The sequence below is a fragment of the Salmo trutta genome, chromosome 17 (genome assembly GCF_901001165.1).
Source record: "Salmo trutta chromosome 17, fSalTru1.1, whole genome shotgun sequence".
NCBI classification, from domain to species: Eukaryota; Metazoa; Chordata; class Actinopteri; order Salmoniformes; family Salmonidae; genus Salmo; species Salmo trutta.
The window spans coordinates 38,069,308-38,095,153 of record NC_042973.1 but is presented as its reverse complement, the minus strand read 5'-3'; the positions used below and the strand labels follow the sequence as shown (position 1 = coordinate 38,095,153).

At 41.8% G+C, this 25,846-nt stretch overlaps 1 protein-coding gene across 3 annotated transcripts in view; it reads right to left on the bottom strand.

The window, feature by feature from the left end:
• Positions 1 to 25,846, bottom strand: part of LOC115152133 (furin) — a 166,353-nt gene that overhangs the window by 9,382 nt on the left and 131,125 nt on the right. For all 3 annotated transcript variants that reach the window (XM_029696672.1, XM_029696673.1, XM_029696674.1), the window contains exons 7-10: positions 23,083 to 23,171; positions 16,707 to 16,879; positions 2,903 to 3,115; positions 1,558 to 1,658 (exon numbers count right to left, since the gene is read on the bottom strand). In XM_029696672.1, the coding sequence (XP_029552532.1) occupies positions 1,558 to 1,658; positions 2,903 to 3,115; positions 16,707 to 16,879; positions 23,083 to 23,171 (576 nt within the window). The remainder of the gene's footprint in view (positions 1 to 1,557; positions 1,659 to 2,902; positions 3,116 to 16,706; positions 16,880 to 23,082; positions 23,172 to 25,846) is intronic.

Here is a 25,846-nt window from a genome sequence, read left to right as displayed (position 1 = left end):
TCTGTAATGAATACACTATTGTCCGGTTGGAATATTATCAACATTTTATGTTAAAAAGACTAAGGGTTGATTGTAAACAACGTTTGACACGTTTAAACGAACGGTAATGGAACTATTTGACTTTTCGTGTCTGGATATACGCTCGTGCGTTATGCCTTTGGATAGTGATCTGAACGCATGAACAAAACTGAGGTATTTGGACATAAATATGGAGTATTTCGAACAAAAATAACATTTCTTGTGGAAGTAGGAGTCCTGGGAGTGCATTCTGATGAAGATCAGCAAAGGTAAGAGAATATTTATAATACTAATTCTGAGTTTAGTTGACCCCAGAACTTGGCGGGTATCTGTATAGCTTGCTTTGATGGTTGAGCTATGTACTCAGAATATTGAAAAATGTGCTTTCTCCATAAAGCTATTTTAAAATCTGACACAGCGGTTACATTAAGGAAAAGTATATCTATAATTCTTTCAATAACTGTTGTAAATTTTATCAACGTTTATGATGAGTATTTTTGTAAATTGATGTGCACATTCACCGGCAGTTTTGGTGGGAATACATTTTCTGAACATCACACGACAATGTAAAATGTTTTTTTTTTAATATAAATATGAACTTTATCGAGCAAAACATACATGTATTGTGTAACATGAAGTCCTATGAGTGCCATCTGATGAAGATCATCAAAGGTTAGTGAATATTTTAGCTGTATTTTTGTTTTTTGTGATGCATGTCCTTGCTTGGAAAATGGCTGTGTGGTTTTTCTTGTGAAGTTTATGTCCTAACATAATCTAATTTTATGCTTTCGCCGTAAAGCCTTTTTGAAATCGGACAATGTTGTTAGATTAACGAGAAGTTTATCTTTAAAATGGTGTAAAATAGTTGATTGTTTGAGAAAATGAAATGATGAGATTTTTTTCTGTTTTGTATTTCGCGCCATGCTATTTCACTGGCTGTTGAATAGTGTGTACCGCGGGTGGGACGCTAGCCCATATAAGTTAACAGAGATATTAGCGTGTAACTGAGATACGGATGGGGATTTGACATTATTTCACTATTCAAATAATATCATTACATTTTTTTCGGATAAAAAAACAAAACAAAAACAAAATTAAACATGCTTTTCACCAATCAGAATGACGTGAATGCACATGGCAGAGGTAAACAGTGGACAGGATGCTTTTCTCCATAGTTTTTCGCCATTATAGAACTGATTCTGTTAAAAAAATATTTTCTGGTGAGTATTTTGCATAGATCTGTCAGGTCTTGTCGAAAATCTGTATGCGCCCTGTAGTTGCTATTTGAAGTGGGTGGAAATAGCATACCGATGTCAGGGCAGACAAGGGCTAAATGCGCAGCAGTAGGTCAACGAACGGTTATAAAAACTACATTCAAAAGTTTGTTATTTTATTAAATAAAGTATTTCAAATGTCACATTGTCAAAATAAGCCTAAAAAGAAATTCTCCATAAATGAACACTCACTCAAGTTATCGAATACTAACGACCGTTCGGATTTCCGGATAACCGCGCCCATCCCTAAACAGAGATAACTCACTTGGCCTCCAGAGCCAGGGCGATGATCCCAGCAGCCAGGGGGGCCGAGGCTGACGTCCCCGTGTGGGTGTCTGTACACTTCTGTCTCAGGTCTGTTGTCACCTAGGAGAAGAGAGACAAGAAAATAGAACAGTCATATAGATTCCTACAGAAACTGGCTGATCTAACATGCAAGTGGAACAACTCATTTAAACGCATTACTTATCTATGCAAAATAAAGAGTATGTAGATCTCAAGTCACGATTTTGACATTGGGTGACTTCTGCCTAGGAGGGACAAAAAGGTGATGGAGAAGAAAAGGGGCGGGGGGGCACAGCAAAGTCCAGAGTGTTGTACCTGTTGTCAGATGCAGAGTTAATGAAGCATGTCTGGAGCAATGTGAAGACACATCAGTTATGACAGGCAGAACGTTAGCTAATCAACCCACTCAGTGTGTGTAACTTACAAGCTACTGTATGCCCCAGAACACTGAAAATACTACGGTCTAGTGAACACATCTCTTTAGAACCACGCTGAAAAAAGATGGCGTTCATTTTAAGGTATCAGGACTGGTTCTTACAGCTTACATCACTGGAATAATGACACAAAAAGCAGAGGGTCTTCCATGAACTGAAACACCACCTGCAAGTTGGTCCTGTCACACACATTGTGACTGGTTATTGTCTTGTAACCGTACCTATAACAGAGTATAAACATTGATGAGTTTGTTGAGGCAACAAGCAGCATGCGGTTACTAAAACAGAAGTGCATTAGTTGGGAGCGCTGTGCCTTCAGTTAATCACCTCAGAGTGAGACAATGACACAGCCAGACTGAGAGACGTGTTTGTTCACCTGCAGCAGCCCTCTGGTGTGTTTGGGAGGAAAGCGGAGAAAGCGTTGAGTTGCAGGAGTATTCATATTAGTTGTAGTCAGGGAAGAGTGATGCATCTTAGTCACTAATAGTTTGGTATGAATCACCATCTGTTTCAAGTGGAGGTTTACACTGCTATAGGTATGAGTGTGTTTGTGTTTCAGTGTCAATCTGTTTCTATGAGGTTTCCTCTGATGGGTGTTGTAGCGACCCTAGAGGTGTGTGTGTGTGCGTATCAGAGGTACTTGCTAAATGTTTCTGGTTGAAGTGGGTGTGTGGGTGTATCGATATGCTTCATTATTAGGAGACGGTTTCATATTGTGCTTTCTGCTTTGTTGTATGTGATAAAGAGATCATCCTGGACCTCGAGGGATTGCTAATGATGACTCACATCTGTTTCTCATTGGGGTTTCTAGAGCTGAAAATATGTGTGGAAGATAGGAGTGTGTTATACTGTATGTGTAAGAGAGTGTGTGTGTGTGTCAGTACTACTCACTATCTGTTTCTCGTTAGGGTTCCCAGAGCTGAAGGTGGTGGCGAGGGTGGAGGAGCAGGCCTCGCTGTACCAGGGCACCATGCCGTACTGGGTGGTGCTGCTGATGGACAGGGTGTAGATGCTGTTGGTGTAACCATCACAGTTACAGCTGTCCTTCTCACGACCACCGTTCCCCGACGCCCACACAAAGATGGAGCCCAGCCCACCACGGCCCTGGAAATGAACACATATAGGCAAGGATGACACACGGGCATCTACACTTAGAAAAAAAGGTGCTATTTAGAACCTAAAAGGGTTCTTCAGCGGTCCCCATAGGAGAACCCTTTGAAGAACCCTTTTTGGTCAATGTAGAACCCTTTCCACACCTTTTTTCTATGAGTGTAGAACACAAACACAGATAACACAGAGACATACAGTATAGTACAGAGACAGACAGACACACAGAGACATACAGTATAGCACACAGACAGACATTCAGAGACAAACAGTATAGCACAGACAGACAGAGACATACAGTATAGCACAGACAGACACACAGACAGACATAGAGACAAACAGTATAGCACAGACAGACACACAGACAGACATACAGAGACAAACAGTATAGCACACAGACAGACATACAGAGACATACAGTATAGCACAGACAGACACACAGACAGACATACAGAGACAAACAGTATAGCACAGACAGACATACAGAGACATACAGTATAGCACAGACAGACACACAGACAGACATACATAAGACATACAGTATAGCACAGACAGACACACAGACAGACATACATAAGACACAGTATAACACAGACAGACATACAGAAACATACAGTATAGCACAGACAGACACACAGACAGACAGTATAGCACAGACAGACAGACACAGACAGATATACAGAGAGACATACAGTATAGCACAGACAGACATACAGAGACATACAGTATAGCACATACAGAGACAAACAGTATAGCACAGACAGACACACAGACAGACATACAGAGAGACATACTGTATAGCACAGACAGACATACAGAGGCAAACAGTATAGCACAGACAGACATACAGTATCGCACGCAGGCATAGATATAACACACACGCACGTTCAAGTGTGTGTATGTGGAGAGATGGATGCAGATGGAGTTTGTGTGTGTGTGCGTGCATGCAGCTGTATGTGTGTGAGTTTTCAGTTGCGAGACTGATAGTGTGAAATATTGCACCAGACAAGGATGTTTACCCCCCCCATCCTGTAAAAGCCTTGACATCCTTTCACTGGATGTGATATGCTGTTGTATTCTTTCTGACACACACTGCACTGCTGCCGGCATAACTCTTATTAATGTATCATGAACTATATGGTAGACTATTTACTGCTGCGGAAAAGCCAGTAAAAAAACGATCACTTCATTACTGAAGTTAGTTCGATCGCATCACACAACTGTCCCAGACTATGTTTGGAATATTTATTTCCCGCACAGAATAGGTCTATTTTTGTACTATGGGGGATAGTAGATTGACATATGCTAATGCTTTTGCTGTTCGGTAGGCCTACTCATCTTGTTGGCTGACAAAAAGTAAATGTGGACAGTTCTTCCAATATCTATTTATTTAACCTTTATTTAACTAAGAACAAATTCTTATTTACAGTGACAGCCTACCCCGGCCAATCCATAACGCGGACGACGCTGGACCAATTGTGCGCCGCCCTATGGGACTCCCAATCACGGCCGGTTGTGATACAGCCTGGAATCGAACCAGGGTCTGTAGTGACATCTCTAGCACTGAGACGCAGTGCCTCAGACCGTTGAGCAAGTCGGGAGGGCATGATTGTACTGGACTGGGAGGAGGAGCAGCAATAAAGATACACTTTGAAGCTTTTTCTTTTCATAACCAAATATATAAGAGGAGCTACATACTGAGGAGAAAATGTCCTTCAGATGGAGAGTGCAGAGAGAAAGGAGAGAAAGAGAGTGCAGAGAGGAAAGAGAGAGGAAGAGGGAAAACAATAGAGATGGAGAAAGACAACATTCTACAATGAAAAGGATGTGGATATAGCAGAGCGGCACAGTTGAACAAATATGCAGAATACGGATGGGCATAATATCACATTTCTTCAGATATCCAGATAGTCGAAATTCACAATAAAAAATTAAAAAATGCGACTCTTGTTCAATCAGAATGATGCAAATGCACATGGCAGAGGTAAACACCGGACAGGCTGCTTTTCTCCGTAGTTTTCCGCAAAAAGTAACTGGTCATGGTATATCCTTTAAGTAACAATGTCACAAGGAAAATCTAATTGAATTTATAACAACACTTTTTCCATGATCAAATTAGGCCTATCATTCCCCCGCTAACCTTTATTTAACTAGGCAAGTCAATTAAGAACAAATTCTTATTTACAATGACGTCCTACCCCAGACAAATCCGGACAACGCTGGGCCAATTGTGTGCCGCCCCATGGGACTCCCAATCACGGCAGGGTGTGATACAGCCTGGATTTGAACCAGGGACTGTAGTGACACCTCTTGCACTGAGATGCAGTGCCTTAGACCGCTGCGCCACTCGGGAGCCCACTAAGTAATCGAACACTAATGTCCGTTCGGATATCCGTGCTCATCCCTAATGGAGAAATAGAGGGATTGATTGAAAATGTGAAAGAGGTTGCATAAAAGAGCAGGGGCGAGAAAGAGATATGAAGGGAAGGAGGGGCTAGATAGGCACACACTGTGTTGTGCCTCAACTCCAGCTGAGACTGAGATGAGAAACAGTGGAGGTGGGCGTGGGAGTGCCAGCGACATGAACAAAACAACTCATATCTCACACATGCACACGCATTACAGTACTGCTTAGGGAATGCACCCACAGTCTTTATGGATCTAAAGAAGTGCTGTGAGAATGTTATTTCCTAATCCCTGTCCCCTGTGGAGGGTTTGTCCCAGCGTGTGACTCAGTGGGACTCTCCTGCTCTCTTCCAGCTCACCAGTCCTGACACCTTAAAAAGAAGACCATCTCTTTTCAGCATGGTTCTATTGATGCATTGCTTTGTTTTCTTATGGATTAACTCTAAATCAACAGGTATTCCCCATTTCAAATCATTATGGGAATCTTTTCAGTAAAACAGAAAATGCCCTGTTTTGCTGCAGGCTATTATTTTCTTTCCATCGGTCCATTATCCTGGGAGTGTTAGATGTGAGATTTATGTTATATGAATCATATTTCTTACATTGAAACTCCCTCTCCCCACATTCTTACAGCGATTGCTATCCTCTATTCCCTTCCTATCTAAATCTAACTCTGTGTCAGCGATTTTGCTCCCATTTCTCCTCTGCCATTTGTCATTGCACATTTGTTTCAAATTTCAAAGTTAATTCGCCACGTGCACAACAGGTGTAAAACAGTGCAGTGAAATTCTTACCTTGAGAGCTCTTTCCCAAAATAGTGATGATAAAAATAATAGAATTAATAGAAAATAGTATAAAAAAAAAACACAAGAACTACGATGAGAGTTAAAGAAACACGATAATGCAAGTATATACAGGTCAGTGCCAGTACCTTATTTTTTTTCAATGTGCAGGGGTACTGGAGTGGTTGAGGAGGGTTTATACATAAAAAGTGACTAGTAGTAAGATATACATGTAAACAGGGCTGAAAAGTGACTAGTAGTAGGATATACATGTAAACAGGGCTGAAAAGTGACTAGTAGTAGGATATACATGTAAAAAGTGACTGGTAGCAGGAATATACACTGACACCTTCCTACTATTGAGCTGCACCCCCTTTTGCCCTCAGAACAGCCTCAATTCATCGAGGCATGGACTCTACAAGGTGTTGAAAGCATGCTGGTGTTGAAAGCATCAACATGCTGGATCATGTTGACACCAATGCTTCCCACAGTTGCGTCATGTTGGCTGGGTGTCCTTTGGGTGGTGGACCATTCTTGATACACATGGGAAACTGTTGAGTGTGAAAAACCAGTAGCGTTGCAGATCTTGACACACTCAAACCGGTGCGCCTGGCACCTACTACCATACCCCATTCAAAAGGCACTTAAATATTTTGTCTTGCCCATTCACCCTCTGGCACACATGACCTAGATTCACCTGATCAATCTATGTCATGGAAAGAGCAGGTGTTTCTCTAATGTTTTGTTCACTCAGTGGTAATATACTAGTGGTAATATATACATGTAAAATAGGAGTAATTGTGACCAGTAGCAGGATAAATAGGTAAATACTAATGGTAATGGCAATCAATAATCAATGGACAGCAGCGTAATGGAGTAATACATCTAATCAATAAGGCCAGCATCCCGGAGTCGCCTCTTCACTGTTGACGTTGAGATTGGTGTTTTGCGGGTACTATTTAATGAAGCTGCCAGTTGAGGACTTGTGAGGCACCTGTTTCTCAAACAAGACACTCTAATGTATTTGTCCTCTTGCTCAGTTGTGCTCTGGAGGCCTCCCCCTCCTCTTTCTATTCTGGTTAGAGCCAGTTTGCGCTGTTCTGTGAAGGGAGTAGTACACAGCGCTGTACCAGATCTTCAGTTTCTTGGCAATTTCTCGCATGGAATAGCCTTCATTTCTCAGAACAAGAATAGACTGACAAGTTTCAGAAGAAAGTTATTTGTTTCTGGCCATTTTCATCCTGTAATGAAACCCACAAATGCTGATGCTCCAGATACTCAACTAGTCTAAAGGCGGCCAGTTTAATTGCTTCTTTAAATCAGCACAACAGTTTTCAGCTGTGCTGACATAATTGCAAAAGGGTTTTCTAATGATCAATTAGCCTTTTAAAATGATAATCTTGGATTAGCTAACACATGGTTTACAGGAGTGATGGTTGCTGATAATGGGCCTCTGTACCCCTATGTAGATATTCCATAAAAGAAATCTGCCGTTTCCAGCTACAACAGTCATTTACAACATTAACAATGTCTACACTGCCTTTATGATCAATTTGATGTTATTTTAAGGGACAAAAAAACGTGCTTTTCTTTCAAAAACAAGGACATTTTTAAGTGACCCCAAACTTTTGAATGGTAGTGTAGGTATTCCTCTTGTCCAGGTGTGAGAGGGTAGTGTGGAGTGCATTGTCTGTAGATCTGTTGGGGCGGTATGCAAATTGAAGTGGGTCCAGGGTGTCTGGGATGATGGAGATGATATGTTCTTGGGCACAGGAATGATGCTGGTCAGCATGAAACAAGTAGGGCTTATAGACTGGGGCAATGAGAGATTGAAAATGACCGTGAAGATGCCTGCCAGCTGGTTTGTGCGTGCTCTGAGAATGCACCCTGGAATACTGTATAGCCCCATGGCCTTGGAGAGTGTTGACCAGATTAAAAAAAACTTTACTCACGTCGGACTCGGAGAGCGAGATCACCCAGTCCTCAGGGACGGCAGGGGCCCTCATGCACAGCTCGAGTAAATGTATTGCGTTCGACTGGTAGGGAGGCATCATTGGATAGATCATGGCTAGGTCTACCTTTGTAATCCATAATGGACCGTAGCCCTTGCGTCGAGCGTCAGTGCCGGTATAATAGGATTCCACCTTGTTCCTATATTGTCCTTTTGCCTGTTTGATGGCTCTGTGGAGGTCGTAGCGGTACTTCTTGTACGTGTTCGTGTCCTCAGCCGTAGCCTCGGGGTTGGCTGCAATAGCTCTGTCCTTTAGTTTAGCGCATACGTCAGTGTTAATCCAGGGCTATTGATTGGGGAAGCAGTGAATCTTCACTGTGGGGACAATGTATTTCCTGATGAAGCACGAGACGGAGGTGGTTAGTGCGTCGATGCTATCAGCAGAGTCCCAAAACATACTCCAGTCAGCGCTAGCAAAGCAGTCCTGCAACATAGCCTCTGATCCTGTAAACAGGACACAGGAGTATAGAGACATGATCTGATTTGCCAAAGGGGGGATGGGGGAGGGTCTTGTATGCTTGTTTGTGGGTTGAGTAACAGTGGTCTAGGACTTTATCGGCCCCAGTGGAGGAGATGTGTTGATATGTTTTTTTAATTTTTATTTCACCTTTACTTAACAAGGTAGGCCAGTTGAGAACAAGTTCTCATTTACAACTGTGACCTGGCCAAGATAAAGCAAAGCAGTGATCGGTAAGCAGCTCAGACAGCTGATGCTTAAAGTTAGAGAGGGCGATATAAGACTCCAGCTCCAGCTTGTTGTTGTTGTCCTGAGGTGGAATATATTCAGCAGTCACGATAACAAAGAAAACCCTTCTACCCAACCCTTCTACCTCTCGGGAGGTAGAAGGGTTGGTATTTGATTATCAGGTGTTCCAAGATGGGTGAACAATAAGTAGAGACTTCCACTGCGCTAGAGTCTGCACCAAGGGTTGGAACCGGTTCGGGGAACAGAACTGAAAAATAACAAAACGATTTGAGGAACAGAACCCGAACCCGAAACTAAAGTGATCTATACAGTTCCGGAACATAACTTATCTTTAAAGCATGGGAACCGGTAAATAATGTTATTTTAAGTTCAATATTTTTTTTTATTTAGTCCCACAAAAATCACAACAAAGCACCTATGCGAAGCCCTAACTCTGTTACTCAAACTTATTCCAGCGTCTGCCTGCCAGCTGGAAATCTTTGCCAGAGGGTGTGCGTGTGTGTAGGCTGGGATTACACGAGATAGGAATGACATGGGTAATGTATTGGGTGTTCTGTAAACTCGTCCCCAGGCTCAATTTCTATTGCATATAAAGACTGGAAACACTGTGCAACAAAATAGGACTTGAAAGGGGTGTGGGTTAAAATCGAGGTGGTAGAGAGAGAGCCTGCCACAGCTGTATTAAAATGCAGAAAATCGTCAATCAAAATAAATGTTCTATCACAGTGACAATATTATTTTTGGGTAGCCCAATTGCTTCTGAGTTCAGATATATAAAGTTATGTGAAAACTATTTTAAGATGCATACTTTCCGATATCCCGAACTCACTTCCTTGTTTAGCCTAAATCACTTGCACTGCTCGCACTTTGAAATCCAGAGTTCAAGTTCAAGTTTCAACTTTTATTTGTCACATGGACATGTACAGTGAAACGCTTAACTTTCAAGCCCCACCCAACGGTGCAGTATTCAATATCAAAATATTATAACTAATAAAAAATAACATGAGAAATAAGGAATAAGTGAGGAAGCTATAGCGCATTCAGAAAGTATTCAGACCCCTTGACATTTGCCATTTTTGTTACGTTACAGGCTTATTTTTCCCCCTCATCATTCTACACACAATATCCCATAATGACAAAGCAAAAACAAGTAAAGAAATGTTTGCAAATGTAAAACAAAAAAATCCAGAAATATCCCATTTACATAAGTATTCAGACCCTTCACTCAGTACATTGTTGAAATACCTTTGGCAGCGATTATAGCCTCGAGTCTTCATGGTGATGACGCTACAGGCTTGGCACAACTGTATTTGGGGAGTTCCTCTGCAGATCCTCTCAAGCTTTGTCAGGTTGGATGGGGAGCGTCGCTGCACTCGAAATTGAGCTCAGGTGCATCCTGTTTCCATTGATCATCCTTGAGATGTTTCTACAACTTCATTGGAGTCCACCTGTGGTAAATTCAATTGATTGGACATCATTTGGAAAGGGACACACCTGTTTATATAAGGTCCCACAGTTGTCAGTGCATGTCAGAGCAAAAACCAAGCCATGAGGTTGAAGGAATTGTCCGTAGAGCTCAGAGAAAGGATTGTGTCGATGCACAGATCTGGAGAAGGGTACCAAAAAATGTCCACAGCATTGAAGGTCCCCAAGAACACAGTGGCCTCCATCATTCATAAATGAAAGAAATTTGGAACCACCAAGACTCTTCCTAGAGCTGGCCGCCCGGCCAAACTGAGCAATCGGGGGAGAAGGGCCTTGGTCTGGGAGGTGACCAAGAACCTGATGGTCACTCCCTTAGCACTCCAGAGTTCCACTGTGGAGATGGGAGAACCTTCCAGAAGGACAGCACTCCATCAATCGGGCCTTTATGTTAGAGTGGCCAGACGGAAGCCACTCCTCAGTAAAAGGCACATGTCAGCCCTCTTGGAGTTTGCCAAAAGGCACCTAAAGACTCTCAGACCATAAGAAACAAGATTCTCTGGTCTGATGAAACCAAGATTGAACTTTTTGGCCTGAATGCCAAGCGTCACATCTGAAGGAAACTTGGTACCATTCCTGCGGTTAAGCATGGTGGTGGCAGCATCATGCTGTGGGGATGTTTTTCAGCGTCAGGGACTGGGAGACTAGTTAGGGTCAAGGGAAAGATGAACAGAGCAAAGTACAAAGAGATCCTTGATGAAAACCTGCTCCACAGTGCTCAGGACCTCAGACTGGGGCGAAGGTTCACCTTCCAACAGGACAACGACCCTAAGCACACAGCCAAGACAACACAGTGGCTTCGGGTCAAGTCTCTGAATGTCCTTGAGTGGCCCAGCCAGAGCCCGGACTTGAACCAGATCTGACATCTCTGGAGAGACCTGAAAATAGCTGTGCAGCGACGCTCCCCATCCACCCGTTTTTGCTTTGTCATTATGGGGTATTGTGTGTAGATTGAATCGTTTTTTTCCCTCATCAATCAATTTTCCAATAAGGCTGTAACGTAACAAAATGTGGATAATTCAAGGGGTCTGAATACTTTCTGAATGCACTGTATATAGGTAACTGCCAAAATAAAGGAAACACCAACAAAGTGTCTTAATAGGTTTTCGGGCCACCACGAGCCAGAACAGCTTCAATGCACCTTAGCATAGATTCTACAAGTGTCTGGAACTATATCGGAAGGATGTGACACCATTCTCCCACAAGAAATTCCATAATTTGGTGTTTTGTTGATGGAAAACGCAGTCTTAGGCGCCGGTCCAGAAGCTCCCATAAATATTCAGTTGGGTTGAGATCTGGTGACTGAGAAGGCTATGGCATATGGTTTACATTGCTTTCATGCTCATCAAACTATTCAGTGATCACTCGTGCCCTGTGGATGGGGGGCACTGTCATCCAATGGGGCATAGCCACAGAGCTTTCATACTTCTTGCGCTTTGGGGAGCTGTCATATGCATCCAATAAATTGGTCTTCACCACTCTTAGTGATTCAGGGCTAATCTCTATAGCTAGCCAGCTAATTACGACTAGCAACTAGCTAAACTAAAAGATAAGACCTTAACTTTTCTGAGATTGAGATGCTGTAATCCGTTTCCCGGTGCTTGACACTGAAGTTCAGTCAAGATAGCATAAAGTAAAAAGGTGGCCCCTTCCATAGATGCGGTAAAGAGGTCAATGGAACTTGACCAAAACAAAAGAAATGCCATGGAAACTCGTTGGGAAAGATGCCGTGAGGAAAAGATGCCGAATCGCCTCATTGCAGATTTAGGCTATTGTTTATATGTGTGTTTCACTTAGGTAAAAATTGGAGTAATATGTTTGTATGGACGTCAACCTCAAAACATGTTCATGTCATCAATCAACTGCACTATGCTACCAGCTTATACGAATGGAAGTTAGCATTTAGCAGTCACTTCTTCTAAACCTGAAAAAGGATAACTTTGATATGTTATGCAGCGAAAACAGCCAAATATATTCAAACCGGACTTTAGTAACCACCTTGTTAGCCTGTAACAATACATCAATCATGACGGATTTCACAAATATCCACTTTGTTAGATCAGATTTGTTAAATGTGTGCCAAACCAGCATCCTTCTATCCCCCGTTTAATTGACCTCTATACCGCATCTATCACCGTCCGCATTGTTACACATTTTTAGAAGCGCACGACATTGCCATACAAAGATCGATTTAGCCTCTTAAAGCCTCTGGAGGCTCCACAATTGTGTGACACCCTCCTTACGGACCCTCCGCACTGCATTGCTGGATCAAGCATAAATCATGTTTAATGGCCTGCCTGGCATTTTTATACATGACCCTAGGCATGATGGGATGTTAATTGCCTAATTAACGCAACAACCACACCTGTGTGGAATCACATGCTTCAATATACTTTGTATCCCTAACTTAGTCAAGCGTATATGTTATTTTGGTAGTTACCTGTACATGTAAAGAGGGCTGAAAAGTGACTGGTAGCTGGAATATATAAATACATATGGTAATATACAGAGGGGAGGTTCTAAAGGTTATGCTAGATGGTGATTTGAAATCCAGAGGATTGTTTCTAAGGGTTATATGTTAGATGGTGGTGGACAAGGATCAGCCAATTAAAACCAGCGGTTGTTTTTTCCGCTCCTGTCATAGACTTCCAGTCAAGTCCCATTCTGAGGCGCTCGGAAACCAGACATCTCGACAGCGAGAGAGCCGGCTGGTGGGTGAGATTAGGTGTTCTGGCCTGGTGTAACTATCATGTCAGGCCTACAGCGTATTCTCTGCTAAGCTAATAACAAATGCTCTGAGTAAACTGATCAAATAAAGCAGAGGTGAATAGTTACAGTTCTGGATGATATGACAGTTCAATCTGGTGCTCCAGGCCAGAACATACTCTTGGTCAGGTATGGTGGTTGCATCGCTTTCATTCAGATACACCTTCTACTAAATATTATCATGGAAAACCTAATTATTTTGAAGATCATTTGTGATAATGTGTGTAAAATTTTAAACAGCAATACCTTGTTTCCAATACAATTTTTCCCTGGTGGACCATACAGTTGTTCCTGTTCTACCCTTCTTATGTGTATGTGTCTTTAAAACAACATCTGGTAGGTATCGCGCTGTGGTGGTCATAAAATTTTATCAGACGGTTATTGTCATGCAAAAGCCGGCAGTCTTTTACATGACAAACACGTTTAGCATCTCCTGTCCTCCAGACATACAAGCCGCTGATCCACGGCTTTGGAACATCTATACTGAACAAAAATATAAACACAACATGTAAAGTGTTGGTCCCATGTTCCATGAGCTGAAATAAAAGATCCCAGAAATGTTCCATACTCACAAAAAGCTTATTTCTCTCAAATTTGTTTACATACCCGTTAGTGGCCATTTCTTATTTGCCAAGATAATCGATCCACCTGACAGGTGTGGCATATCAATAAGCTCATTAAACAGCATGATCATTACACAAGGGTCACCTTGTGCTGGGGACAATAAAAGGCCACTATAAAATGTGCAGTTTTGTCACACAACACTGCCGCAGATGTCTCAAGTTTGGCATGCTGACGGCAGGAATGTCCACCTGAGCTGTTGCCAGAGAATTGAAAGTTAATTTCATCCCATATGCCGCCTCCAACGTTATTTTAGAGAAATTGGCAGTACGTCCAACCAACCTCACAACCACATGTAACCACGCCAGCCCAGGACCTCCACATCCGGCTTCTTCACCTGCGGGATTGTCTGAGTCCAGCCACTCAGACAGCTAATGAACCCGACCTATGTCTGTCTGTGATAAAGCCCATTTGTGGGGAAAAAACTAATTCCAATTGGCTGGGCCTGGCTCCCCAGTGGGTGGGTCTGGCTCCCAAGTGGATGGCTGCGCCACTGCCCAGTAATGTGAAATTCATAGATTAGGGCCTGATTAATTTATTTCAATTGACTGATTTCCTTATATGAACTTTAACTCAGTAAAATCGTTGAAATTGTTGTATGTTGCGTTTATATTTTTGTTCAGTATACATTTGAAAAAAGTATAATAAATCCATTTAATATACACCATCACAATAAATGCATTATTTATTTATTTTGGTCAGGCCTAAAGAAACATAATATGAAGAAAAAGTAATTAAGAGGAACATAATGAGTTGGCCCACGTTATCTACGTATGCTCCATGCCGTATGACACTATTTTATTTTATAGTAAGAAGAATATAATTGAACTGAAACAGGTCCTATATGCTAGATTTAGAGTTATTTGGCAACATTAGTTGTGAATGATACAAACCTTAGAATGTGTTAGAAATCAAAACCTATTTGGGCTGCATGGTGAGACTATAGGCTATTGGTGATTTGAGAAAGTAGAAAAAAAGCTTGCGCTCCGTTTCTTGCCTCAGGCTGCACAGCTGTTCTCTCATCAAGTTATCATATTTTCACCCATTAGACTATTGTCACGGTTGTCGTTGGTTAAGGAGGACCAAAACGCAGCAGGTATGTGTAAGCTCATCTTGACGTTTATTAACTCAGAATGAACGTACAAAAATAACAAACAAGAGAACGAACGATCAACAAACAGTCTGGCAAGGCACAAGGCTAAACACAGAACAATCTCCCACAAATATACAGACAAACACACCCAACTAATATAGGACTTCCAATCAAAGGCAACACCACACAGCTGCCTTCAATTGGAAGTCCACCCCAATTAACTCAACATAGAAACAGACTACCTAGACTAAACATAGAATACATGAATCTCAAACAGTGCCCAAAAACCCCCGGAATACTAAATCAAATGCCCTTACTACAAAAACACCACCCTGAACTACATAAAACAAATACCATCTGCCACGTCCTGACCAAACTACAATAACAATTAACCCTTATACTGGCCAGGACAACTATTCTCAATTTAATCTTGTTTTTACTAAAATGTCAAATTTGTTTAGATTTAGAATGGTCCATTATCAAACGGGCAGGAACAGGGGAAGTGTAAAAAATACATGTAATCTGTATGCGGTCGAATAGCGAATGGAGGCTGCACGGTTTCCCACCGGTCTGTTTTGTAGGCTACTTCAGGTTTATAGTGGAGCATGTTCTTAATATGAGTAGCTGAAAAATAATTATAATAACACTTATTTCACTCCATGCATCAACCACTGTCTGAGGAGCATGCTCTCGTTCCGCCCAAACTCTGTATGCCATGGGCTCTCCAACATCGATAGTAACATGTTTTCGCAACTAAACATATTTCACTAAACTGTTGACAGCCTATCTGCGCGCTTGATAAAGGAGTAAAGCAGAAAGAGGAGGAGATGGAAACGCATAGTGGCAAGATATTCTGCTGAAGGTAATGTGTCACCCAATGAATTATAAAAAGGCTATTTAAAATCAAAATCACTAATTGCAGGCTAACGGTACAATCAATGAACCAACAGCATCGCCCAGGACTATACAAAATGGATAGACATTTTGGAGCATAGCATAAGGTAACCAGTCTATCCAGTATGCATAATAATACAGTCCACACTCAAAGGTGATTACTAGAATTTGTTTAATTTTTGAGTATAGGCTAGACCAATTATGTACCAAAGACATCTTAAATCAGTTTTGTTTGATGTTTTTCTGCCATGTGTAATATGTGGTACAGCTATGTACTGTATAATGACACAATCATACTTTTTATATTTATATATATTTTTTAGGGGGGGGTGGCTTGGGCTTATAAACTCTAATATGTTCATGGGAGTCTTGAATTAATCATCAACTTAGAAAGCGCTGTCCATTTCGTTGTTAGGCTTTGAAACAACATCCACAACAACCATGTTTTACACTGTTTCAACCTGCTGTTGAACTTCAACCTTCAAATTGATCATCACAGTGAGGTGAGTTGTAAAAGTATGATAGGCTACTGTTTTGACGATAAGTGTTTGATGTGACTTTCGATTTCATTTGCATTGATGTCAGAGTGGTTAGAGGGACAATAGAGCCCTGAGTACCAGGCCATTAACGACCTAATGGTCGTTAGCAAGTTGGGTACTCCCAAAGCATGTCCAGAGTGCATAAAAGGAGATTACCGTGACTCAGGGGTCACATAGAATTTTTCTGCGGTCACGCTGGTGTGGCAATAATGTCATCGCAACAACCCTAGGTAGGTACGCATCATTAACCATGTGTGCTCCAGTAATGAATTAGCTCCACTGACTGACCTCAGTGACTCCTCGGAGGAATGCCTCCTTGGCCAGCTTGGCGGGGCCATCTACCGTCTTCCCATCATCCTCTGGGCCCCAGCTGGCGCTGTAGATGTGAATGTGCTGCGAGTTGAGGCTGAGGGAGTGGGCCTCCACCACATCTGTCACCTCTCCATCCAGCATACGCACACCTGGACACACACACGCAAGGTCAGTACACAGATCGAGAGAGAGAGACAGGTGAAATTAGAGGTAAAATAAAGTAGATAGACAGGTAGGGTGAGACAAAGGGAGAAAGAGAGGTGACAGAAAGAGAGAGACAGAGGAACATTGTGGCAGAGAGAGACAGCATGAGCAGAGAAGAGGTAGGGTGCTATAAACATGATGCAGTTGGGAAACAAAGCCTTTTGTGTCTGGCTGTCATATTGACAAACACACTGGGGCGACAAAGGGCTTATGAGCCGGTCACTCTGCCAGATGTGATGAGCAATTGTACTCTCAGACACAAGCATGCAGATGTATGCTCACTTACTCACACACTTTTTACTGTTGTAGCTATAAACAAGCACAGCTGGCCATTAAAACAAGAGTCAATACCTTCTCCTTCATTAAACAACCAGGTAAGAAAACATACATCTCACAAACAACGCAAGATTGACAGAACATTCCTTCTGACGAACAAGTGCGGAAGGGTTTTAGGGTTTTTACGGTGCCTCCAACAGTGTCTGTGACCTGAGGGAAACCAACTGGCCCAGTAGCAGGGTCATTCCATGAAATGAGTGCCTTATTTTTTTAAGTAGAAATTGTGCACCAATATTGAATTTTAAAAGCCAGTTACATTAAATAAAGTGCCCTTTAATATAGACCACATGGAGAATTCAATAAATCCAAATTTGTATATGAATAAAGACTTGCTAAATTGGCAAAATTATGCATTTTGACATGTGTATCCTGTGACTTCTAGGAAGATTTTAACTGCAAAATGTCTCCAAGTTTTCACCATCATTGTAAAGCCTTTGTTGCTTTGGCAATGTCATTTCTGAAGATTGTTATTTATTTAATGTGATTAGTGATTAATTTACATCTGTCCCTCATTTTAAGGTCAACCCTGTTACGTGAACTGAACTCTCATTTTAATATGGTGAAACTATTCGTTTTTAAATATTTTTTTCAAAAGAAATATTGAACATCTAATAGTCAAAACATACCGTAAAAGCAGGTGCGCTGGTTCTACTATTTTTGGCCATTTCCTGGTGTTTTGTGGTAGAAAGCAGGCTAGAAACGTTTTAACAATATATTTTAAAAACTTGCATTCAATAGCCCCTACCTGTTGCACATATTAAACTTCCATTCCCCCTGTCACAGGGGGATTCATGGCTGATTTAAAATGAAATCATCAACCCTGTACTTTAATTGACACTCAATAGGCACTTACTAGGGATGTGCATCTTACCCTTTTAAGACGATTCAATACATATCTAGATACAGTGCCTTCAGAAAGTAGTCACACCACTTGACTTTTCCACATTTTGTTGTATTACAGCCTAAATTTAAAATGTATTAAATTGAGATTTTGTGTCACTGGCCTACACACAATACCACAGTGTCAAAGTGGAATTATGTTTTTAGAAATGTTACAAATTAATTAAAAATGAAAAGCTGAAATGTCTTGAAAGTATTCTACCCCTTTGTTATGGCAAGCTTAAATAAGTTCAGGGGTAAAGATGTGCTTAACAAGTCTCATCCAGTTGAAATTGGAAGTTTACATAAACTTTAGCCAAATACATTTAAACTCAGTTTTTTTTCTGACAATTCCTGACATTTAATCCTAGTAAAAATTCCCTGTCTTAGGTCACTTAGGATCATCACTTTATTTTAAGAATGTAAAATGTCAGAATAATAGTAGAGAGAATTATTTATTTCAGCTTTTATTTCTTTCATCACATTCCCAGTGGGTCAGAAGTTCACATACACTCAATTAGTATTTGGTAGCATTGCCTTTAAATTGTTTAACTTGGGTCAAACGTTTTGGGTAGCCTTCCACAAGCTTCCCACAATAAGTTGGGTGAATTTTGGCCCATTACTCCTGACAGAGCTGGTGTAACTGAGTCAGGTTTGTAGGCCTCCTTGCTCGCACATGCTTTTTCATTTCTGCCCACAAATGTTCTATAGGATTGAGGTCAGGGCTTTGTGATGGCCACTCCAATACCTTGACTTTGTTGTCCTTAAGCCATTTTGCCACAACTTTGGAAGTATGCTTGGGGTCATTATCCATTTGGAAGACCCATTTGCGACCAAGCTTTAACTTCCTGACTGATGTCTTGAGATGTTGCTTCAATATATACACATTATTTTCCTACCTCATGATGCCATCTATTTTGTGAAGTTCACCAGTCCCTCCTGCAGCAAAGCACCCCCAACAACATGATGTGCTTCATGGTTGGGATGGTGTTCTTCGGCTTCCAAGCCTCCCCATTTTTCCTCCAAACATAATGATGGTCATTATGGCCAAACAGTTCTATTTTTGTTTCATCAGACCAGAGGGCATTTCTCCAAAAAGTACAATCTTTGTCCCCATGTGCAGTTGCAAACCGTAGTCTGGCTTTTTTATGGTGGTTTTGGAGCAGTGGCTTCTTCCTTGCTGAGCGGCCTTTCAGGTTATGTCGATATAGGACTCGTTTAACTGTGGATATAGATACTTTTGTACCTGTTTCCTCCAGTATCTTCACAAGGTCCTTTGCTGTTGTTCTGGGATTGATTTGCACTTTTCGCACCAAAGTACGTTCATCTCTAGGAGACAGAACGCGTTTCCTTCCTGAGCGGTATGACGGCTGCGTGGTCCCATGGTGTTTATACTTGCGTACTATTGTTTGTACAGATGAACGTGGTACCTTCAGGCATTTGGAAATTGCCTCCAAGGATGAACCAGACTTGTAGAGGTCTACAATTTTTTTTCTGAGGTCTTGGCTGATTTCGTTTGATGTCAATGATGTCAAGCAAAGAGGCACTGTGTTTAAAGGTAGGCCTTGAAATATATCCACAGGTACTCAAATTATGTCAATTATCCTATCAGAAGCTTCTAAAGCCATGACATAATTTTCTGGAATTTTCTAAGCTGTTTAAAGGCACAGTCAACTTAGAGTATGTAAACTTCTGACCCACTGGAATTGTGATACAGTGAATTAACTGAAATAATCTGTCTGTAAACAATTGTTTGAAAAAAATACTTGTGTCATGCACAAAGTAGATGTCCTAACCGACTTGCCAAAACTATAATTTGTTATTAATTATACTTTAGATGGTGTATCAATGAACCCAGTCACTACAAAGATACAGGCGTCTTTCCAAACTTCACCATGAGGCCAATGGTGACTTTAATGGTGACTTTAAAACAGTTAGAGTTTAATGGCTGTGACAGGAGAAAACTGAGGATGGACCAACAACATTATAGTTACTCCAAAATACTAACATAAATTACAGAGTTATAAGAAGGAAGCCTGTACAGAATAAAAATATTCCAAAGATGCTTCCTGTTTGCAATAAGGCACTAAAGTTAAACTGCAAAAAATGTGGCAAAGAAATGAACTTTATGTCCTGAATACAAATGTTACATTTGGGGCAAATCACATCACTGAGTACCACTCTTCACATTTTCAAGCATGGTGGTGGCTGCATCATGTTATGCGTATGCTTGTCATTGGCAAGGATTAGGGAATTTTTGGGGGATTAAATAAAGGGAATAGAGCTAACCACAAGCAAAATCCTAGAGGAAAACCTGGTTCAGTCTGCTGGGAGACAAATTCACCTTTCATCAGGACAATAACCGAAAACAAAAGGCCAAATATACACTGAAGTTGCTTACCAAGACAACATTGATTGTTCTTGAGTGGCCTAGTTACAGTTTTTGACTTAAATCATCTTACAAATGGCAAGACTTCAAAATGGCTGTCTATCAATGATCAACAACCAACTTGACAGAGCTTGAAGAATAAAGAAAATAATAACGGGCACATACTGTACAATCCAAGTGTGCAAAGCGCTTAGAGCATGTGTCAAACTCATTCCACGGAGGGCCGAGTCTGTGGGTTTCCGCTCCACCCTTGTATCTGATTGATGAATTAAGGTCACTAATTAGTAAGGAACTCCCTTCAGCTGGTTGTCTAGGTCTTAATTGAAAGGAAAAACCAAAAACCTGCAGACGCTCGGCCCTCTGTTGAATAAGTTTCACATGTGAATTAGTGCATCAAATCGTATCATATCGCATCGATTTGTTCCTCTAACATTTGTTACATACACACATTCATTTTCTATTCTAAATTAAAATCTTCTGCTGATGCCCCTCAATATTTATCTGAAAAAAATTGCTATGAATATACAGCACAACTTTGGATTTCACCCCCATGTCATAATCAAATGGTTTAGACTGTTTGGAAGTGTTGATGGACTCAGAGTGAGCTATTCTTCTTCTATCGCTTAGACCATGCAGTGCAGGTTGCAAATTTACAACTTCATTATGCAATTATACATTTTACCCTGCATATCTAAAACTATCAAAACTTTTGCTGATGGTGAAACTTTACAATCAAAATAAAATCTAATGATCAGCATGTAGCCTCCCTATAGCCAGATGAGTTGTTTCTCTGGTGGTAGCTTAGGCTACTTTCATTCTGTTAAAACAATTTTCAACAGTGGATTTGATAAAAATATCCTAGCAAATTACATTGGTTGTCACTCAACTAATAAAGCATAATATTGAACAAGCCATTTTACAAACATTTGAATGCTGAAGCGCAGATGTGCCAGATCAGGAATAGGCCTACCTCTCATTGGCCAGCGCGCACAGTTTGACTACGCTACTGATATTGCCTGGGGTTGTTTGGTATGCCAAACGACTTGCAGATTAATGACTGTCAACATAATTACATGCTTAGTTCGACACTGAAGGAGAGGACGCAGTTGTCACAAAAGATGAGAGGTATTTTTGGAAGGTAGAAAGCAAGTAATTTGAGCAATAAACATTTGCGAAACGGCGATTCGTAATGTTTGAATCGATTTTCTGACCGATGCATGCTCATGTATTTGGATCGGTTTGGAGTACCCACAGACTGATGCACTCATAACTTATATGTTTGAACTAGAGGATGCATATCGGTGAATCGTTAGTTACCTAGCACTTACTATAGTAATTGTTTTATTTAAGATCTTGAGATGGAAAAACTTGCTCTTTGTGACAGGGCCTGTCCGCAGCTTTGATGTGGAACGTCTCAGATCAGTGTTCTGAACATTAATGGTAGCAGAAGGCGTGAAATGAGCCATTGTCAAATAAGTCCTATACTGCAACGGTACCTGACTAGCTAACCACAGGTTATCTGCTGCATCTCGGAGACAGATGATAAACCACATAAAGACTTCAATTACACACTCTAGGAAACCTACCTGGTTAAATAAAGGTGAAAAAAACCCGAAAAAAAACAGGCCCTGCAGACACACACAAATTGATTGCGTGTGTATGGAGCAATCAGTCTGGATAAAAGCAAGATGGTGTTTGAAAGATGAGGGGTCTTGATTTGAGGTAAATGTGAATGGTAATGTCTTGAATCATGCAGTAGCTAACACATTAATGCCGCTATAACAATCATCATCATAATCATTAGTGTCATGGGGCGGCAGGTCGCCTAGTGGTTAGAGCGTTGGGCCAGTAACCGAAAGGTTGCTAGATCGAATCCCCGAGCTGACAAGGTAAAAATCTGTCGTTCTGCCGCTGAACAAGGCAGTTAACCCACTGTTCCTAGACCACCATTGGAAATAAGAGTTTGTTCTTAACTGACTTGCCTTGTTAAATTAAATAAAAAAAATTGGCAGGAGGTTAAAATCCCATGGAGAGATACTGCTGGGTTACTTTCCCTCCAGCTGTGTTCACTGGCTCCTGTCTAAAAGCTGTGAGCTGTGGGAGATGAGTGTGTGTGTTTGGGGGTGGGGTCAACGCAGCCACTAAATGCTAATCACTGTACAGTAATTAGGAACGGCCCAGCAGGAGAACACACACACTGAGCTGCTAGAGCAGGAGATGCATGCTAGGAGGAGTAGGAGCGTTATGGCTGACTGCTGGGGACTGCTCTCAAGGCTCCACTGTTGGCTGCTTGTCTTTGATAGGGTGCTTAGGGACACAAGTTGGTAAAGGCCAGACAGTTGCTTGATATAGTCCATTAGACTGATTAGAGTACTTGGTTTTGACGAAAGATTAGAGACAAAAGTTGGTAAATATTCAGAAGTGGCAGCTAGCAAGTATAGAGATTACTACGGTGTGCTCTACTGAAATTGACACTAGTTCAACTGACAGCAGACCCTAGTCAACCAATCACAATTGGCTATTGGCAGAGCATGCCTCAATCACCTCCAATTTTGGCGTTGTAGGCCACGCCCACCCCACAAACATCGTTGTTGGCGGCCGCAGCAACCTCACCAGCACACCGTGTTCCATGTCTAAATGAGAGAGACAGAGAGAGACACAGAGAGCGAGAGAGGTAGAGCGAAAGAGAGAAAAAAAAAGAGAGAGAGAGGAGTTAGGATTCATTAACAAAAACACTCATTGCTCATAGTAACCACCCTGAACCGCGCAGGGATCTTCAAAAACAATAACTTCTAGAACGGCTGCTAAAAATACACAGCAGCACCAGGCTTGGGCGGTGTACCGTATATATACTGTATACCGGTGTATTTGGAAAAATACCGTAATTATTCAATACCGTAATACTGTTCAAACTATTTCATTTAAGTTTCAATAAATGTGAATATCAGTAGCTACTTTTTAATGAAGTTAATAATGGCAGTCAACTTGTGCAATACGTTAGGAGATAAAACAGATTGCGTTCATCATTTTACCTGTCACATTATTTTACATTATGAAGCTTACTGTAGTTCCCCAGAATAGTTGAGCCAGTCACGTGTTTGTTTGTAAATAGCACAATGGTAGAAAGCAGGAGCTGGTGAGTCCATAGCGTTCTATATCTATTGGCGAGTCGCTGTTGTGCGACGAACATGAGGTGATTACACTTGTATGCAATTCAATACTAAATGTTTGCCATCAGATATCTTATAACGGCTTTCTATCCTGTTTCAGAAGTCAAACAGCTCTGGATGAGTTCTGTACAGCTGCCATTCTTTCCCTGTGCTTCATACTATGATTTTTTTTCCTACTCCATTTTTCTCCCCTCTGATCCATGTACACATGCACGCTTTCTGAAGGAAGAGCAGCATCACAACTAGTTTATGTTAGTTTTCTCTTGTTAGCATTTAGTTAACAGCGTCTATATGATGCTGCTATTACTTGTGCAGTTTTTTTTTGCATTCTGGTAATAGACGCCCATTCTGCTTTTTTCCCCCATTTTTAGCGCTAACTTGTGTGCTATGCCGGTAATACTGTAAATCCCATGATATAAAAATCTGGATACCGTCCAAGCAGCACACCAACGAATAGACGAAAAACAGAAGGCCAACTGTTCTGCCTGCGGCTATGGAACCGTGACCTGTTCACCGGACGTGCTACCTTGTCAAATGTGGAGTGAAACCTGAAAGACAAGGCACTGTCTAAAACTATGATGGACGGTCACTGGACGCAGGCCATCAGAGAGAAATATGGGATACTATTGATATGTATGAATTATTCACTGTGACCTTCATCAATGATTATGAGCAGTATTGCCTTGTGTAAAGAGATAGAGACAGGTGATCTGAGGACGGCAGGTTCATCACACCTCTCAGTTCTACCTTGCTGCTGGCATGCTGTTGGGCATCACACAAGCACGCACGTACACAAACACACTTGTAAGGCCGCAGGGCCAGACAGTATTCCAAGGCATGTCCTCAGGGCATGTGAAGACCAGCTGGCAGGCATCTTGAAGGACATTTTCTAGCTCTCCTTGTCCCAGTCTGTGATCCCCACGTTTCAAGCTGACTACCATCATTCCTGTTCCCAAAAACTCTTAAGACATCCTGCGACAATGACTACCGCCCTCTAACACTCACATCTGTAATAATGAAGTGCTTTGAAAGGCTGGTCATGGCACATCTCAACTTCATCATCCCAGACACCCTGGACCCACTCTAATTTGCATACCTCCCCAACAGATCCACAGACAACACAATTGCACTCCACACTGTCCTCTCCCACCTAGAAAAGAGGAATACCTATGTGAGGATGCTGTTCGACTACAGTTCAGCATTCAACACCATAGTGCCCTCCACCGACGACTCCAACTCCATCATCAAGTTTGCTGAAGACACAACAGTGGTAGGCCTGATCACCAACGGCGATAAGACAGCCTACAGGGAGGTCAGAGACCTGGCAATGTCGTGCCAGGACAACAACCTCTCCCTCAATGTCAGTAAGACCAAGGAGCTGATCGTGGACTACAGGAAACAGGGGTGGGTGCACACCCCCATCCACATCGACGGGGCCGCAGTGGAGAGGGTCAAGAGCTTCAAGTACCTCGATGTCTACATCACTGAGGACTTAACATGGTTCTCTCACATCAGCACAGTCGTGAAGAAGGCACGGCAGTGCCTATTGGCCCTCGGGAGGCTGACATTTTTTGGCATGGCCCCTCAGATCCTTAGCAACTTTTACAGCTGCAACATCGAGAGCATCCTGACTGGTTGTATCACCGTCTGGTATGGCAAATGCACCGCCCTCGACCGGAAGACGTTAGAGAGGGTGGTGCAGACGGACTAGTGCATCACTGGGGTTAGCTCCCAGCCATCCAGGACGTACATGCCAGGCGGTGTCTGAGAAAGGCCCGAAACATTTCCAAACACTCCAGCCACCCGAGACATGGACTGTTCTCCATGCTCCTGTCAGGCAGGCGGTACCAATGCATCAAGTCTCAGACCAACAGACTCCTTAACAGCTTCTATCCCCTGGCCATAAGACTGTTAAATGGCTAACAACTACTTTTCTCCCTCCACACCTAGGCTGCTGCTAAAAATATTATTGATTAGATTTATGACTACCACTAAGCTGCTGTTAATTAATTATTGACTGCCATTACCATTAGTATTTCTACCATTCACTTTTTATTAATCCCTGCCTACATGTACATTTCTACCTCAAATACTCCAGTATTGGTAATCCCTGCACATTGTTAATTTGGTACTGCCAC